The sequence below is a fragment of the Hevea brasiliensis genome, chromosome 1 (genome assembly GCF_030052815.1).
Source record: "Hevea brasiliensis isolate MT/VB/25A 57/8 chromosome 1, ASM3005281v1, whole genome shotgun sequence".
In the NCBI taxonomy this organism is placed as follows: domain Eukaryota; kingdom Viridiplantae; phylum Streptophyta; class Magnoliopsida; order Malpighiales; family Euphorbiaceae; genus Hevea; species Hevea brasiliensis.
In genome coordinates this window covers 1,852,540-1,870,114 of record NC_079493.1, presented here as the reverse complement: position 1 = coordinate 1,870,114, position 17,575 = coordinate 1,852,540, and the positions used below count along the sequence as shown (strand labels likewise).

Below are 17,575 nucleotides of genomic sequence, written 5' to 3'. Positions count from 1 at the left end.
ATGGCAATTGTACTATCATTTGAGCTGTTAGTATTGCTTCTTGTGCTTACAACATATCTATTTGCTGTTGCATATCCTGGGGGGTTGAGATTGAGTGCCATTAAACGACCTGTGCTTCAAAAATCCTCCTTCTACTCCATAGAAATCCCACCAGAATATGAAACACATTATTATTCACAGACACTTGATCATTTCAACTATTATCCAGAGAGTTATGCAACCTTCCAACAGAGATATATCTTGAATTTCAAGTACTGGGGTGGAGCAAACACTAGCTCGCCTATCTTTGTTTATGCAGGTGAAGAGGGTGATATAACAGGCGATGTTTTGTATGTTAATTTCATTGCTGATCTTGCTGCTCGTTTCAAAGGTTTGCTTTTATTTATAGAGGTAAGTGTTCCTTCACTATCGTATGAATACCCCTCACTGCACCATGAGCCCTACTACCAAGGTACTAGAGTTCATCTGTATATAAGTTTTTCAAGTAGGGTTGCAGAGGAGATTGTTCAATGCATTCAGTGCATCAGAAAATAGTTCAAAATTATTTTCTAATGCAGGGAGTGTACTGAATAATTTTCCAATTTTGAAAATGTATATACAAACCATAGACAAGTTGAGCAATTAACTTCTTAATTTGGAGATGGATAATGATCAAATGCATTTTAATTACAGCATCGTTATTATGGAGAATCATTTCCATTTGGATTGAAAAATCACACATTCCAAAATGCAAGTATCAGTGGCTACTTAAGCTCGGAGCAGGCTTTAGCCGATTATGCTCAAGTGATTACAGATGTTAAGAAAAACCTATCAGCAGAGAATTGCCCAGTTATTGCAGTTGGAGCTTCATATGGTGGAAGTGAGTAAATTACATAAATGAAACTGCTATTAGGAATGACATCTAAGCCTGAAACTCCAAGAATTTATACTGATCTTTTACTGCTAAAATTAATCAGTGCTCGCATCATGGTTTCGTCTAAAATACCCTCACATAATAATTGGTGCTTTGGCATCATCTGCTCCAATACTCTACTTTGAGGATATCACGCCACAAGATGGATACCATGCTGTTGTATCCAAGGACTTCAAAGTAAGAAATTAATCAAATAAAGCTCGTTCTTCGATTAGATAGATTGATGTTTTAATGCTAATTAAATATTGGGTTCTGCAGAATACCAGTGAGAGTTGCTACAACACCATTAAAAAATCCTGGTCTGAAATCGATAGAGTTGCAGCTGAGCCTAATGGTCTTCTAACCCTTGGAAAAACCTTCAATGTTTGCAGGTATAACCAAGACTAGGATGTATAGCGTACGTAGATTTTTTTTTTCTCGACTTTTCTGATTTGATCTCTCCATCTTTTCTAAGGCCTCTAAACTCATCACAAGAACTCAAGGACCCCTTGGAGGACATTTACATGGTCTCAGCTCAGTATGACAATCCTCCAGATTATTATGTGGAAAATTTGTGTAAAGCCATTGATGCAGTACCACAAGGGACTGATATTCTTGGCCGACTTGCTGCTGGTCTCAATTCTTTTCGTGGAGGTTTCTGCCTTTTTGTATTTGATGATTCTAACCAAGTTGGATATGGTTCATGGTCATGGCAGGTATAGATAAATGTTTTTATTCTATTTATGGTTATGGTCATTTACTCATTTATGCTTCATGCTTTCCTGGATATATAAATACCAAAGTATTTTTGCCACCCACTGCGACGCAAATTTGCATCTCTAATTTTACAGCATTTAGTAACAAAAGTAGCGACGCTTTGTTATGCCTCGATAAATATTTGGAGAGGCTAATTAGTGTCCTTAAACCCAGCTCATTGCCATAGCGAGATATCAGCATGTTTTGTTGTATTTGTATTATATGAGTATTATCATCTCTCTCATTTCCTTTTTTTTCCCCTCTTAATCACTATATAATTTTGATAATCTTTCAGACGTGCACTGAGTTGGTAATACCAATGGGGGTTGATAATAATGATACAATGTTCCAAATATCACCCTTTGATCTGAAAAACTACACGAAATCATGCCAAGAAACTTTTGGTATCACACCAAGGCCTTATTGGGTTCCTATACAATTTGGTGGCCGTGTAAGCTCCTCAATTATTAAATCTTCATCCTTTATTCTTCCTATCTTGTGCAGAAAATTGGATTTCTAGCAATTTGGAAATTGACTTGCTCGGAAAATTTTATATTCTAATCTTCAGGATATAAAATCTGTACTTGGAAATTTTGCGAGCAACATCATTTTCTCCAATGGACTGCGTGATCCATGGAGCTCTGGAGGGTAAAGAGAGCCTTAAGAACTTTTGATTTCTGAACTTATTTTCTGCCAATAATGTTATTCACATATTCAATAGCAATCATTTATTAATTTTTCTAATTTCTTGATTGGTAGAATTTTAGAGGACATATCCGACAGTGTTGTTGCTATACATACAGATGAAGGTATATATAGTAAACTTTCTTTGTTTATTAGGATTCGAACTCGAGACTTTACAGTCCTGTAAACTACTCATCAAGTTGGTTGAATTATTGTGCATGTATATGCTTAGCTAATTAGGTTTTGAATTGGGACTTGTTATTGGTGATTAGGTGCTCACTGCTTGGATGTATTAAGTCCTAATGCAACAAGTGATCCTGCCTGGCTGGTTGCACAGAGAGACAAAGAGATCAAAATTATTGCATTTTGGCTTGCGCAGTACTATGCCAAACTTTCTAGCAAGATTGGCGACAGAACTGGCTAAAAGACTTCATTTTCTTCTGGTTGAAAGAGTCTAATTTTGGTTATCCTTGGAGGAACCGCTATTATGCTCGAGCTAAAATATTGAAAATATGTAACAATATAAATTATCGAATTGGCAATAAATATTCCTCGTTTGTGCAATTGAAAGAAAAAAAGAAATATCCATTTTCAGTCAAGACTTAATTATTGGATTTTCGTTAAGTATTTTCCTCGAAGAAAATTTGCCCAACTATAATTGAGTATTTTCCTTGTAATGCAGGGGACCAGGCTAAGAAAGTATGGATAAAATCTTTGATTTTCTAGGGAAATATGAATAAAATCTTTGATTTTATAGGAAAATATATATGTGGATTAAAAAAAGGAAAGAATATGGAGGATTACGAATTCAGTATGTAACAATATGGGAAAGAGTTGATTTTTAAAGAAAGTGATTAACTCATATAATGCTGAGAAGTCTTGCATGAAAAGCTTAAATTATATCCATTTAGATAGGTATTTATATTTAATAGATATAATTTAATTTTGTCAAAATTAAAGATCCCTCTATTCAATTAAAAATAATTTGCCATTAGTGAATTATTCTTGAATTTTGGAGTAACTTGTGGGCAAGAATTTGTGAGACTTCATTGTTGTTAAGAAAATTTTTGATTGGATGATTGATAATAATGAGACAAAAATGGGGAAGAGGAAAGATATATATGGGAAAGAGAGAAACATAGGAAAGAGAGACGGGAGAGAGAACGGTAAGAGAGAAAGTAATAGGGGAAAGAGAGAAACAACAGGGAGAGAATGGGAAAAGAAATTGAGAAACAATAGGAGAGAGAGTATAATTATGGCTTTTAAATGATTGACTCCATCCACTGCCTTTTAAATGGTCCACACAATCCTTCAATGATTAAGGCTTTCCCTTTTGGCCTTTCAGCTTTCTAACAGCTTTCAGTTATGGCTTTGGCCATTCATCTCCTCTTTCTTGTGCTCCATTTTTTTACCATTACTCTTATCTCACACATTCAATTCATTTCCCGAATCTTTATATAGCATGCCAATCCTAGAGTTATACAATCTGCTTTGTGATCTGAAAAATATCAAAACACCTGTTTAATCCTAATCACTCTATACTTTGCTGCCATTTGCCACTTTTGCAGACAGAAATTTAGGAAGATTTTAAGCTTGCACTGAGGCTTGCAGTGTAGAGATCAATCAAAATTGACATAGCAAACTTTGGCTTTGGGGGTATTCTGAGCAAGTGCTGGGGCATCTGTCGGAGACTTCACATACTCTCTTAACATCGGCTCACTGTGTTATTACACCAGACGTATTAATTTTGCTTGGGCATTTGCTTGTATAAAACCTGTGATGAAGGCTAGAAAAATGAGAAGTATGAAACTGCTGCTTGAGATAATCTTCACACTTCTCTTTAATGAATACATGAAACAGGAAAACAAACAAGGCCAACCGATGCCAAAACTCGCATTTTGCTGGTGTTATATATAGAATTCTCCAAGCAAACATACCTCTGCAACTGATTTATCTACTTCTAGTTTTAAAACATATTTTTAAGCTTGTGGTTTAATCTAAATTTTTTGGCTTATATTTGAAGCATTACATGGGCTTAATTGGCTCTCTTTTACATATGCAATTTTTTTCTGTGGAAGGGGAGTGAAAGCTGATTATTGATGTCTACGGAGCGTAAATTTGCATCTCAGAGAGACTTCTTTCTGCACTCCAAAATGGCTTGCTGGAAATTAAGAACTGGAACATTATAATTGCATAGATATTCTGACATTTAGTGAGGATTTTATGGTAGTGGACATCTATATTACTAATAAAATGGATTTCAAACAAGGTTACTGTACCCTCTTTTGCAGTAATTAATCAAGATTCTTGCTTCATGCTATAATCAATTTCAATTTTTGGGCCCTTATCTAAAGATGTTAGGATAAGCAATTTAGAATCAGTGTAGTAAACTGTCATAATAATATGTAAGGATATCTTTCAAGGAATAGCTACTTGCCAAAGAAAACTTCAATTTCTGCCAAGTTTTTCTACACATAATTATACTGAGCGTTTTAATGAATGGAAATTGCATGCACTGGGTCCAGTCCTTGAGCAATAAGCACCACCATAATACTCTTTATCAGTTTCAAAAACTTCTTAGAAACCCAAACCCACAAATACTCTCTCCACTATTTTTTAAGCTCAACTCACATGGTAAATCTATAGTGCATTGAAGGGAAGTTGTTTCAGTTAATGGAAGGTATGGCATTATCTGTGTATGGATGTTAGAGGAAAGCCTCATTGACGTATCTTATGATACGTTCTTGTATGGTCTAACAATATATTTTAGTTGTAAGAACAACTTTTTCAAACAGCTTTACTAGCATCTAAAATGTGTTTTTCTAAATAAACAGACAGACTCTTCAACTAATTTATAATTATGCATTGCCTTTTTGAGGGTTCCTGCAACTCTGAGAGTACTTCATGATTTATAACAGTAGTCAGATACAATTTCTGCAATAATTTATCTGGCATTTTCATTTTGTTTCTTATTATTATTACCAAATTATGAATCTTCTGCAATCTTTTAATTAAAGTGATGGCCTTTTTCTGTTTTCTGCTGCTATGCTATTACCTGAATTCTCATAACAATGGAGAAGAGGATAGAACAATTATTAGTAATGAGTGGCTGTTGGAAAATTATATTCACCACTCGTGTGTCTCTTTATAAAACAGAATACAATTGAGGATTGCTAATTACAGTGGTTTTCATGTCATTAGGAAGTGACTTGTAAATTAATCATTAATGCTTTGGGAGACTGCCTGCTGAAGACATTTGAAAGTCTTCTGATAATTCAAGAAACCCATAAACCAGAAATCAAACTCATCCACAGTAACTATTTCCATATACTTTTGGGATGGGTTCTTCATGTTCTCACTCTTTTTAACTCTTTTAACCTTTGTAAGTGGGATCAAAACCTGCACAAAACAAAATGGCATCTGTTTGGTATTTACAATGTTGTGAGCAGACAGAGAGATTGGATTTTTATTTTCTTTTTGAGTTACCTTGTAATTGATTCTGATTGATTTGTCATTTGGAGAAGAGAATTTGATTGATCTCTCACTGCAGAAGGCAACCTTGTAAGTGGAGATAAACAAGAGGCCTGCAATGGGACCTGCTGTGGTTGAAAGGTAGCACTGGGAAACCTTTAGCAATTTCTCTTCTTCTTCAACTCCAAACAGCTGCTTGAAAATTTTCTCCATACCACCAACTTGAAGAATTTTAGCCCCTAAGCTGAACTTTCCTTTCACAGTTTCACAGATATTTGAGCCCAATTTCACTGCAGTTTCAAAATAATCAAAGTTCGAATTTAGATCTTATTCATTTTTTGTTTTCTCAACATTTGTGAGGGAAAATTAGTTACCATGCTCTCGAACACCTTTTGCAAAATTGTCAGCTTTCTTCCCTAATTTGTTCATTCTCTTGAACACTGAATCTACTTTACCTGCAACACAAATAATAAGCCATTCCCATTACTAAAACACCACCAGATCGGCCTGCAACTAGCTTAGTTACATGGCACCAAGCTAGGAAAACCTCTGTTGTGTAAAAAAAAAAAAAAAGAAAAGTATAAGGAGACAGACAGAGAGTTATTACTCTGCTTGAATGTGGAATAGCAATTTGAAGAAGATGAAGGATGGTATTGTGTTGCAGGGTCAGCTAAAAATCCTCTTGCTGGCCTTCCATGTGTGTATAATTCTGAGTTGATTGGAATTCCAATAACTTGATTCTGAGATGGGTTCTTCATGCCGATGGAAGATTTCCCACTTCAGAGGCAAATTGGAAGAGAAGACTGCTATGCCAGATCAATTGTTTAAACTGTGAAGTATTTATAGGAAAAAGTTTATGGGAGGTAAATCTTTAACCTTTTTATGGCATGGGTCATGTAAGGTTCATCAATGACAGTAAGGGCAAGACAAAGGACATTTAAAAATAAGAAAAATTAACCGATAAGCTTTAGCTCAGTGGTGCTACATTTGTATCCAAAACTGTGAAATCTTAAGTTTGAGTCTCAGTTAAAGCAAAAAAAAATAAATAAGAAAAATGAGAAGATGGAAAGCTCTAGTTGCTTTAGAAAAGTTGTTGTACAAAGGTTCAAGCTTCCATTTAAGAAATTCTACAAGGAAAAGGGTTAGGCGTTCAAACACAGTTAGTTTTTGTATCCCAAGTAGCTGGAACAAATTTCAATCATGCATTATTAACAAGCACCATGGCTGTGTGGCATTTATGCTTTTGAGTTGGCATTTTAGCTTTATGATGCCTAAGCAAGCAAAAGAAACATGAAAAAGTATTTACAAAACAAATGCATTTTTACATATACTGCAGAATGAGTTATGTGACACATAGACTTGGTTAAGAAATCTCTTCAATTAAATTTCTCCCTCTTTCTTTATTTCATAATGAGAAGGACGTATCTGAAGATACTTACTAATCACTCATTCCAACAAATCACTCATTCTAACTGTTCATGTAATCATCTGGATTACTGCAATTCTTTTGGCACTTAATTTTGTTCTTTTGGGTTCTATTGCAGATGTGGGAATTAAAGGGCTGCAAGCACTAGCAGACCGGTAGACCTTGCATGCATGGTTATAAAAAATACCTCATCTTTGCAATAAACCAAGGATGTTGAATAGTGAAGTTGTTATCTTAATTAGAAATCAATGCCAATTAGCATCTTTTAGAAGGCATTAAATAGTGGGTTTCAATCACATTACATATAAATTAAGCTTTATCATTCCAAATTTCAGTCACAGCTTTGATACAAAAATCCCATTATACAAGGTAAAGAACGGTAGTGTTTCTCAGTTTCATTGATCTTTGACCCCAATCTCACTGCAGTTTCAAAATGAAGAAATTAAGCAAGTTCAGCCTTGAAAAAGAAATTCGAAGATTGAACAATTTCATATTTAGCTGAGGAATCTTAATCTTCATTTTGAAGTATAAAGGCACAGACCATAGACTCATAAAGACATTTTTTCAATGTAAAGATAATGAGAAGGTGGTAAGTTCGGTTGCTTCCTTTACTCAGATTCTCTGAAACATACTTGTCTGGCTCTTTTGGTTGTGAAAGACTTGATCAGGGTAGGTACATTTAATGGAATTTAACAAAAGACATGCAAACATAAAGGCGGGGACAATTTCTTGAAAATTTAATGGAAAATGACTCAATACTTCAAATAGGATTGTGTATAGTATAGATCAAATTCAAAGAATGCATTAATTCAGTGGAGGAAATTTTTCAAGATTCTGTGAAGGAGATAAAGAATTCGGTTAGCTGGGACAACTTTCCAATCATGGAAAATGGAAATGCAATCCTAGCAAGCATTGTGTGAACTTGTCACTTATCCTGCACTGAATCTGCCACACTGTAGGCATTTATGCTTTTGGGTTGGCATATTAGCTTTTTGATGCCATCCCTTCTTTTTTTCAAATATGAGCAAAGAACAGCCAAAGAAAAAAAAAATATTGGTAAATCCCATGACCTGCAACAAAAAGGGGCTACTGCACACTTCACTTGACACAAGTAATTAAGTAATTAACAACGGCTTGAGTTATTTCATTAAAAAAAAAAAAAAAACAATGGCTTGAGCTTGGGATTCTAGACTATCTTCTGACATCTGAATCTACAGCACTAGAAAATTTCCACAGGATATCTGATTCAATTATTTTGTTAAGCCCCCGAATTCTGATGGCTTAACCAAGGTGTTTGGACAGTGAGAAAAGAATGGGAAAATGAGGAGAGGTGAGAAAGAAAGGAGAGAAAAGAGAAGAAATAGCTGAGAAGAGGAAAAAGAGGGAGAGAATCACTCACCCACCTCTTGCAACACCCCAAACATATCATGCAAACCACCTTCAGCCCACAGCAAACCTAACTGTAACTCCCAGATGAGTCATTATACGCGCACCCGCAAGCATAACCTAGGCAAAACTTTGACAGCAATTCATAAGAGAAACAAAATAATTGCTAGGCGAAGCACAATATGTGCCAACATATGCTATCCAAAATAGTAAAAAGTATATATGGGTTCTTTACTATTTTGGCCATTAAAAGTAAAATACCATTAACTGACTATTATTGAGACTAAGCTTTGTTATGTAAAACCAAAAAAGGTAACTAAATTGCTGTTCTAACCATAAATGCTGCCATATTTCCACAGCTGCTGCCTATAAAAATGATGTAGTTTCCCTCCCTATTGGCTTATTTGATATTGCTACCAGAATAAACAAATGACATCAGACAACTTTTGCTTGTAACTATGCAGTCTTATTCAGGCTAAAATTGAGAAGCCACTAAACCAACAGTAACACAAGCAACTAGTCTTCTGTTTTTGTACATTTTACGGCTAAACCATGCATATCACCTATGAGCAGTTGTGGGTGGCATTGGATATGTCATAGGAACCATGCTCATTGGTGCACCAGGTACCACTCCTGATACTGTTCCTGGTACTGGGGCTCTAACGCCATAAGCCATGGGTGTGGGGGCAGAAAGATTAACAGGGGTACCAACCGCTGAAACAAGGGGCCCTCCTATTGGTTGCCCTATGGTTGGAGGACCATACACACCGACTCCTGGGGGTCCAGCAGGATGTTGAGGTGGTTGTTTGGCCGCTTTACCAGCAGACCCTCCTGCAGCAGAACCATTTGTTTGACCAGTTATTGGTCCTTGTGGCGCTGAAATGTCTCCATTGCCCACACTGGTGATGTCATGTATGCTGGATCGCCTCCTATCCTTATTCATTGAGTTCAAACGAATGAAATACTTTTGCGCATGGCTAGCCACTTGTGTAGGTGTTCTTGTCACAACAAAGTTTCTTGAAATACTTCGCCAATCACCTTTCCCATACTTGTCCAAACCAAGAAGAAATAACCTGTAATCAAAGGATATAGAAATTACTTGTGTATCCCAGTATGCTAACTTAGAGATTCACCAGACTTTAGCCATTGCAAAATAATATTCATAATGCAACAAGAGAAACACCCCCCTCCCCCCAAATAAATAATAATAATAATCCTTCAATAAAATATTAACCATTTTAGTCCAAAAATACAACTCCTCAACAAAAGAAACCAATATTTTTCTCGAGCCAATACACACATGTGCTTTTCACGAACTAAATATGCAAGTTATACTTGAGAGAGAGAGAATATATGCAAGGTCAAGCTTTGTGAATCAGAAAACACAAAGCTTCCCATGTCAAGTCCCAGGTCCCAACCAAAAAGTGCAAGTTAGACAGGTACACAGAAGAGTCCATGTACACAATTATAAACCTTTTGATACAACTAGATTGGGTAACTCCAATTAGTTAAGAGGTGTATTCTATCACTTGAAAGAAAAGAAAAAGAAACAAACAAGTAAATAAAATTTAAGCAGTATTGTGTATGCATAAGATGGCATTTGTCAATCTCATAGAAAAAATAGCACTATTGCAATAAAATGATTTGATGGGGGGTACACAATACATTAAATTCACTACAATTGAAAAGCAAACTAAAAAGAAAATTGTTTTACAGGCTCAAAACAAATAGAGCAACAAATTGATACATACAGAAGATAGGACAAACACAACCAACAAAGGGATCTGGAAATATTTGTCAATGAAGGTATGAAGACCATAGAAAAATCATTATTGAGACTAGAGAAGAATTAAAATATTGTTACCATACCGAGAACAAAGGAGACTGGAAGTACTAAACCAGATGAGGACTTTAATGTCTTATATTAGGAAATAAGAATAAAATCAATAAATATTAACTGCTTGAGTACACCAAATCTTCACATAAGCTGATGTGCTTTCTTTACAAACTAAGCATGTTTATCTTAGGCAAGCCTCATCTTGACAAAGCAATGAAGCAAATTTTGCACAACAAATGATCAATTTGTTAGTTCATACTTCAGAACATCCATTAAAATTCCATATATTTGTGTGATGTTCAAAATGTACATGGGAAAATGATGGCGCTTTTGGTACACATTATTTTCTCAGGTTGGTAAAATATTTCCATTTAGTACTTAAAAACAGACAAGGAAATGCTATTCAGTTTTGAAGTTGGTTTCAAACCATGGCAGCCAACACTACTCACATAAATCCCTAATGTTGTGCATAACCCTAAACTAAGTAAACAGTTATCTACAATCTTTCCATCGAGGCAGGTTCTTATTGACTTTTAGACATATGCCTTCCCAGATTTCCTACCACATTTTATTGCCTCTCAAAATCTGTTTTCACAAAGATCAATATAAATTTTGTACTCTACTTCATGAAGACTAAAACAGAACACATAATTAATCCATTGCCACACAACAATGCAGACACAAGTTTTAGAACCGCATAATAATGAGATATCAAGCACTTGCCCTACAGTAGTTTCCTAAAAAAGTCTAAATGTATCATTGCTAAATGTTTATCCAACATGCCCAAATTTGATTTCTTGATTTTTATGTTAACTTTTACCTAAAATGTGCTCAAAATTAGCAGTACAAGTTAGTATACAGTGGCTAAGTGCCCATTCTATGATTTCCAGACGTCAAATCTACAAACATTTGAAAACACTTGGACACTTGAAAATTGAAACTGGTTAACAGGAAAATTAAAGTTGTTGAAATTGTGCACTAATCCTCCATAACTAAACAGATACAAGAATGAGTTCATTACGTTGTTGACCCCAGGAGGCAAGATCTCACAAATAGAAACAAAATCTCTTGCACAGCCTGTTTGCAAGGAGCTCCTAAGGTGAAAAGCTTATGATGTGGGACCAAGTAAACACCCCCCCCCCCCCCCCCTCCCTCTTCCCCTCTCTCTCTTTCAAAAATAAATAAATAAATATAAATAAACAATAGAATATATTATAGGCATCTGGATAGTTGTGTGCCACACATATTAATAATACAAAATTCCTATTGAACATAGAATAAATAAAGGCCATACATACAAATTGTCCATGCACGTTAAAGAAGATACCATTTTTATTTTCACATTAATGTCATAAAATTATTGCTTTCAATAAGTCACAAAAGAGGCCTGGATCACTGGCAAAACATAGATTCAATTTAGCATTGTGACAGAAAAAAGAGAAAAGAAAACTATTAGTCCCACTAAAGCCCTTTAGGAATCTCAACTAGCAAATACCTGAGTGTAACCATTAAATGTGTAAATATGCAAAGAAATTTCATCAACCAAACTCTCTTATTCACTTATTGTTCACAAGACTTCCTTACACATTCGCAAAAACAATTGGAATTTGGACCCAGAAAATACGGAAAAGTAAAAGCTCTCATTAGTAAGGAAATATTGCAACAATCTATACATACAGGCTTGTCATTGGCAACTTCAATGAAAACAGAGGCTCCTTGCCAAAGACAACAGGAAAAGAAAACTGAGAAATTTCAGTTGAAATCAATGACTAAAAGCAATAAACAAAACAAGTGGTGCCTTGAAATGCTAGTCAATACAAGAAAGAAACCTGTTAACCAACCCACTAATGAATAACATAGAAATGGATTTTAGAATATAATTAGGACCAAAGCCAAGTAGACTTGGCTTAGAAATAGCCACAATACGAGCAGGTCAAATTGAAGGAACCCCCACCCATTTGGCAGAAAAGACACCCTAACAGGTGATTAAAATCTTACCCCATCCACGAGTATTGACAATCAAAATCCATAAAGTAACAGAAAAAAACTCATATGTAAGGAATTTTATGGCTTTTCATGTTTAAGAATGCCACAACTTAATTAATTCAACAATTCTCAGACTACAGATTAGTTTTGCATATCCACAATAAAAGTTAGCATCACAAAGATTAAAAGTACAGTTTTTCAACAGGATCACCCAATTTCATTAATTAGATGACCTCAGAGTTGTCTCCTGGGTGATTAATTTCATTCTGTCAGTAATTCACATTTCTGTTCCCCTCCATTTCTTGTTTCGAACTATTGATTATATTTGTTTACAACAAACAATTCTGGTTAAGATTTTCTTAAGCTGTTAGTTAGCATGCCTAAATCAAATCATCAATGCATAAAACCTGGCCAACTAGTGTTTTCTCATTTTTAATGTGAGGGAGAAATTGAAATGTTGATATAATCTCAAGAAAAATTAACATGAAAAGAAACTACAAAAACCATTCAAGGATTAGGACCTCCTTTTTCTCTTAATTTTTAATAGGGCAAAGGATCACAACACGTTAAGCACAGAAGAAATGAAATTTTTTCTGGAAATGAAATTTTTTCTTTCTCAAAAGAATTCAAGGGCAAAAGGATGGACAAGTAATAAGCAATCTGTCATGCTGTTGAAACCACCACCTTTATTCGTCTGCATGCCAGCCTTTCAAAACTTCCCAATTGACTACTTGGCCTTTCAGCACATTTGGCAACAAATATACAGTAACGTATAAAGTAAGCCAATGGAAAATCATATGTTGCTGAAGTTCATCAAATAATAGTCACCCACCCAGCAAACTTGTTTGAAAAAGTAGTTTTAATAAAAACTAACAGTTGAAGCAAGGCTAAAGATTCCAAATGAATTAATAGGAGAAGATTCTACACAAAAAGATATAGCTAACCTCAAAAGCAAGTAATTGAAGACAAAAACAAAAGAAACACTAATCAATAGAGTATTAAACAAGAAAAACAATCATTAGCAAAGAGCAATTATGAAAAGTTGTATATAACTTTGCAGGTGTACCAAAGAACTAAATAAATCAGTAACAATAAATTTACCTGTGCTCATCCTCAGTCCAAGCAATTCCTTTACGACGTTCTTGATCTGACCGAGACGCCTTATTTCCATGAGCAGACTCACTGTTATGATGTCCCAAGTGGCCACCCTTCTTACTAGTTCCTTCATCGCCAGCATGGCTCACTGAACCCTCTGAAGAAGAGTAGTTAGGCAGAGGCACACAGCCAGCTTCTATCTGATTCAAATCTTCAACCAGAAGTTCATAGTGAAGTTTAATCTCTTCTTGAGTTTTCCCAGGTACATCAGCTGCAATTTTCTCCCAACGATCTGGAGCATCCTCAGGATATGTTGCAAGAGCATTCTCAAATGCCTTATCCTGCTCTCTGGTCCACAAAGAGCTACAGCCCACTTCATCCACAGTCATCTAGACTTGTTTGAATCCCCAATCCGGAATACACTCACAACACAAGGAAAGAAATCTACCCAAGGTGCTTTAGAAGGTAGGCTAACCTATAAGCCAATCTCAAAAAGCAGGGATTTTCTAGAACAGTTCTTGAAACTTAGATCTGAATTATTTCTATAATTGGTATCACCAACAACTGGATAGATGGTAGACTAAAATTATGGGAAATCAGGATGTGTCAGGAGATAGAGGTAAGGAAGAATAGATACAGAGGAACCCCTAAAAAGGCCAAGAGTGCTGAACCAGAGATCACCTCCAATAAAAATCACAAAACCCCAGCAGAGTATGTGAAGAATTCAATGGTGATTTGCTCCACAATTCAAAAATTGGACGCTTGTGAATTGCTGACCTATTGTTGAATGAAAAGCAACAAAGTTCAGTTAGACCATGAGAAATATCTGAAAACCATTAAATCAAGGATGCAATAAATTGCAGTTTAAACCGAATAAAAAAAACTGCATATACAGAAATTAATGTGACGGTGAATTGAATAGTGTATGGTAATTAGGGTTTTAGATAGTGAGATATGAAAGAGACAATTAAGAAACCAAACAAAGAAGAAAAACCCAGAAACCTACAATGAATAATAGGAGTGCAAAAAATGTAATTTCTAAATCCAACAAAACCCAGTTAACCGTATGCCCTACTTGATAAGAACAGTTTTAACAGAACAGGCCCACAAAACTTCATCATAAAATTATGCTCAAATTTTTACAGCATAGGCTCTAGCTTCACATTCTTTGTTTTCTTCTGCCAATGTAAACAGACTCTAACATTACATTGATTATATTAATAGAATTGCTGCAAGAAGAAAATGAAAAGAAGAGGGAGCTAATGCATCTCACTTGGGAATCAAATTCATATCAAAAATAAAAACTGATTAAAACCAAAGCTCTAAAATTTTTGCCCAATTCAAAACCGCATGCATAAACCTTTTTGGAATCCAATCATATCTCCTTTTTCTACTTTTCCAGTCAATGAAATCCAGAAAGTACAAAAATTACCAACTAATACCTCTACCCACTAGACGATTCTTGAATTTTGCATACAGAAAACCATTAATTGAAAACAGACAAGAATTAATCCAAGATTTTTCTGTTCTTTATCATACAAGAAAATTTTCTTGAATCCACATTCCTAACGCTTTTACCGTTCAGTCCCTGTAAATGTGAAAAATGCGCCATCGAGATTTTGACACTTTAACCAACACTCAAAAACTTCACTTTCAGAACTAGTATTACTAGTGACACAGTCTATCCAAAAAGTAAAGTGAAAAGAACATAACCTTACAGTGCAAACCTTCCCACCAAGTACCACCTTCATTTCATTCTCACCGTTAATTTTTGTTTTTTTTTTTAAAAAAAAAAAAAAACTACTTAAAGCCTAATTAAAACTAATAGCATTGAATTATTTTATACATTGAAACCAAACTCAGATGTCAAGTAACCTTTGGATGGATTGAGGGAAATGGAAGGAAAGGAAAATATTTTTCTGAATTTTCTGATTTGGATATTAAATAAATGAAATAAATAAAAAAATTAAAAAAAAAAGAAAGAGAAATTTTAATTTAAAATATATTTATTTAAGTTAATAAAAATAAAAAAAATAATTGTTAAAATATTTATATATCCTTTTATAATTATTTTTTTCATATTTTGATAATTTATTTCAATAATATAAAATAAATTAAAATTTTTTTTATTTTTTATTTTTCATTTCTCTCAATTTTTTCTGTTAAGTTAAAACCAATAAAATAGAATTTAGGTCCCTAATAAGAACAAAAATTGGGAGTATCCAGAAACCAGAAAAATCCAAAAAAAGCAATGAAAAGAAACAAAGAAAAAATAATTAGAAAAGGGCTAAAAAGGAGTGAAATTTACAAGGGCACCCAAAGAAATTATGAATGATGTTGATGGGTTATCCTGAAAATAACAAGAAAAGGTGATGTTCAGGAGCAAGATGGGTCAATTGGTCCCATCCCCAACAACAAAAACAACTACCACTTGCTTACACATACAGCTGGGATTGAAAAGGGCTCGCCCCAAGTTGCAGCACTCAGGAATCTGCAATACCCATTAATATCTGTAAGATAATAACCTGAAGAGCAGAGTAAATGAGTGGGGTTTGAGAGGAAAAAGAGAGATATTTGTGTGTGTGTACATATATATATATATATATATTGATTAAGAACAGCAAGGCAGATTTTGTCAAGAAAATTTTTTGGGCACTGATTTGAATTTTAAAATTTCTAAATTAAGATAAAATTTCCAGTTTTTATTTGGGTATCTTTTATAGAAGTTACTGTGATTACTGATTTCGATCGCTGGATAAAAATGGCAACTGCATTTGCCTCATAAATTTACACATGATTTTCTGTCCAATATTTTTTTTCCTTTTATTTGTATTTTCATTTTAAGAAACTTTTAAATAAATTTAATTTGCCATGCCAATTTTTAAATGCATTTGATGAGAACAGAAATCACAATGGATTGTATACTCTTAAAGTATCATTTTGATATTTGAATTTATTTTAATCTCGATTAAAATATATTACAAATTATTTGAATTTATTTTAAATTTAATTAATATAATTTGAATAATATTAATTCAGTTTAAATTTATATATTTTAATTAATTTTTTATTAATGATATATATTTTAAAAATTAATAATTTTGTAAAATGTTTAAATTTTATTTATTTAAAATATAATGTATAAAAAATTTGTAAATATTATTATAAAATATATTTTTTACATTTACTTAATTATTTATATAAAATATTCGAATAATGATATATAATATATAAAACCTGAATCAAATGAGAATATTATTTTTTAAACTCAACCCTGATCATATATTGCTTAAATCTATTATAATAAAATTTGGTTAAGTCAGATCGAGTCAGATATTCAAAAATATTGATCGCTCGGGAACTCTAAAAATAAACTTACTCTTTTGTTTATATTTTTTAAACTTGTAAACTAAGTTTATAATTAAAAAAAAATAATAATAATAATAATAAGTTAAGATGAATTTTTCAATTTAATGCCTCATTTTATAATTTTTTTTAATAATTTTAACAATAAATATATTTATAAATTAATTTTTACCAAACATATTGAATGCTTATTAAATATTTATAATCAATTTAACAAATAATATAATTGTTTAAAATTAAATACTTATAAATATAAAAGCAAAGAGAAGGCCACTGTATTTCAGTTTAGTATTCTTTAGAAATTTTTTATGGAAAAAAAATCAAATAAGAGTCTATACTTTCAGTCAATATCAATTAATTCTAAATTATGTTTTGGGCTTAATAAATTTATGTATTTTTTAATTATTATTAAATAAGTTCACAATTAATAAAATATTATTTTTTAATATTAAATGTTATTTTTTATTTTTAAATAATATAATATTAAAAATAATAATATTAATATTAAACAATTTTTGTTCATTATTTTTTAAATTTTTAAAATTTCTTTTAATTAAAAATTAATAAATCATTTTAATATTTAAAGTTAGAAAAATAATATTTTATTATTAAAAATTAGTGTATACTTATTGGGCCTTGTTAAAAAAATATAGAGGCTTGTTTGGCCCAAAATTTA

At 33.2% G+C, this 17,575-nt stretch overlaps 3 protein-coding genes across 3 annotated transcripts; 1 reads left to right on the top strand and 2 right to left on the bottom strand.

Moving 5' to 3' along the window:
• Positions 1–2,756, top strand: LOC131183020 (uncharacterized). Its single transcript, XM_058152726.1, has 9 exons — positions 1–390; positions 673–859; positions 957–1,090; positions 1,172–1,284; positions 1,368–1,608; positions 1,944–2,099; positions 2,217–2,296; positions 2,408–2,457; positions 2,605–2,756. The coding sequence occupies exons 1-9, from the start codon at positions 1–3 to the stop codon at positions 2,754–2,756; spliced, it is 1,503 nt and encodes a 500-aa protein (XP_058008709.1).
• A 2,668-nt stretch (positions 2,757–5,424) lies between these two features.
• On the bottom strand, positions 5,425–6,992 carry LOC131173847 (GEM-like protein 4). The gene is made up of 4 exons (XM_058136442.1): positions 6,411–6,992; positions 6,178–6,258; positions 5,819–6,093; positions 5,425–5,731 (listed from the first exon to the last, which is right to left on the bottom strand). Exons 1-4 carry the CDS (start codon positions 6,559–6,561, stop codon positions 5,549–5,551), a joined length of 690 nt encoding a protein of 229 aa, XP_057992425.1. The 5' UTR covers positions 6,562–6,992; the 3' UTR covers positions 5,425–5,548.
• A 1,830-nt stretch (positions 6,993–8,822) lies between these two features.
• Positions 8,823–15,133, bottom strand: LOC131173834 (transcription factor SRM1-like). Its single transcript, XM_058136401.1, has 2 exons — positions 13,540–15,133; positions 8,823–9,688 (listed from the first exon to the last, which is right to left on the bottom strand). Exons 1-2 carry the CDS (start codon positions 13,920–13,922, stop codon positions 9,175–9,177), a joined length of 897 nt encoding a protein of 298 aa, XP_057992384.1. The 5' UTR covers positions 13,923–15,133; the 3' UTR covers positions 8,823–9,174.
• Between the last annotated feature and the right edge of the window lie 2,442 nt (positions 15,134–17,575).

Coding starts and splice junctions, on each gene's coding strand:
- LOC131183020 (XM_058152726.1), top strand. CDS start 1: ATGGCAATTGTACTATCATTTGAGCTGTTAGTATTGCTTCTTGTGCTT. Junction 860..956: donor TGGAGCTTCATATGGTGGAA/GTGAGTAAATTA, acceptor AAAATTAATCAG/TGCTCGCATCATGGTTTCGT. Junction 1,091..1,171: donor TTGTATCCAAGGACTTCAAA/GTAAGAAATTAA, acceptor TGGGTTCTGCAG/AATACCAGTGAGAGTTGCTA.
- LOC131173847 (XM_058136442.1), bottom strand. CDS start 6,561: ATGAAGAACCCATCTCAGAATCAAGTTATTGGAATTCCAATCAACTCA. Junction 6,094..6,177: donor AAAAGGTGTTCGAGAGCATG/GTAACTAATTTT, acceptor TTGAAACTGCAG/TGAAATTGGGCTCAAATATC. Junction 5,732..5,818: donor CAATCAGAATCAATTACAAG/GTAACTCAAAAA, acceptor TGTTTTGTGCAG/GTTTTGATCCCACTTACAAA.
- LOC131173834 (XM_058136401.1), bottom strand. CDS start 13,922: ATGACTGTGGATGAAGTGGGCTGTAGCTCTTTGTGGACCAGAGAGCAG. Junction 9,689..13,539: donor TGGACTGAGGATGAGCACAG/GTAAATTTATTG, acceptor CTTTGATTACAG/GTTATTTCTTCTTGGTTTGG.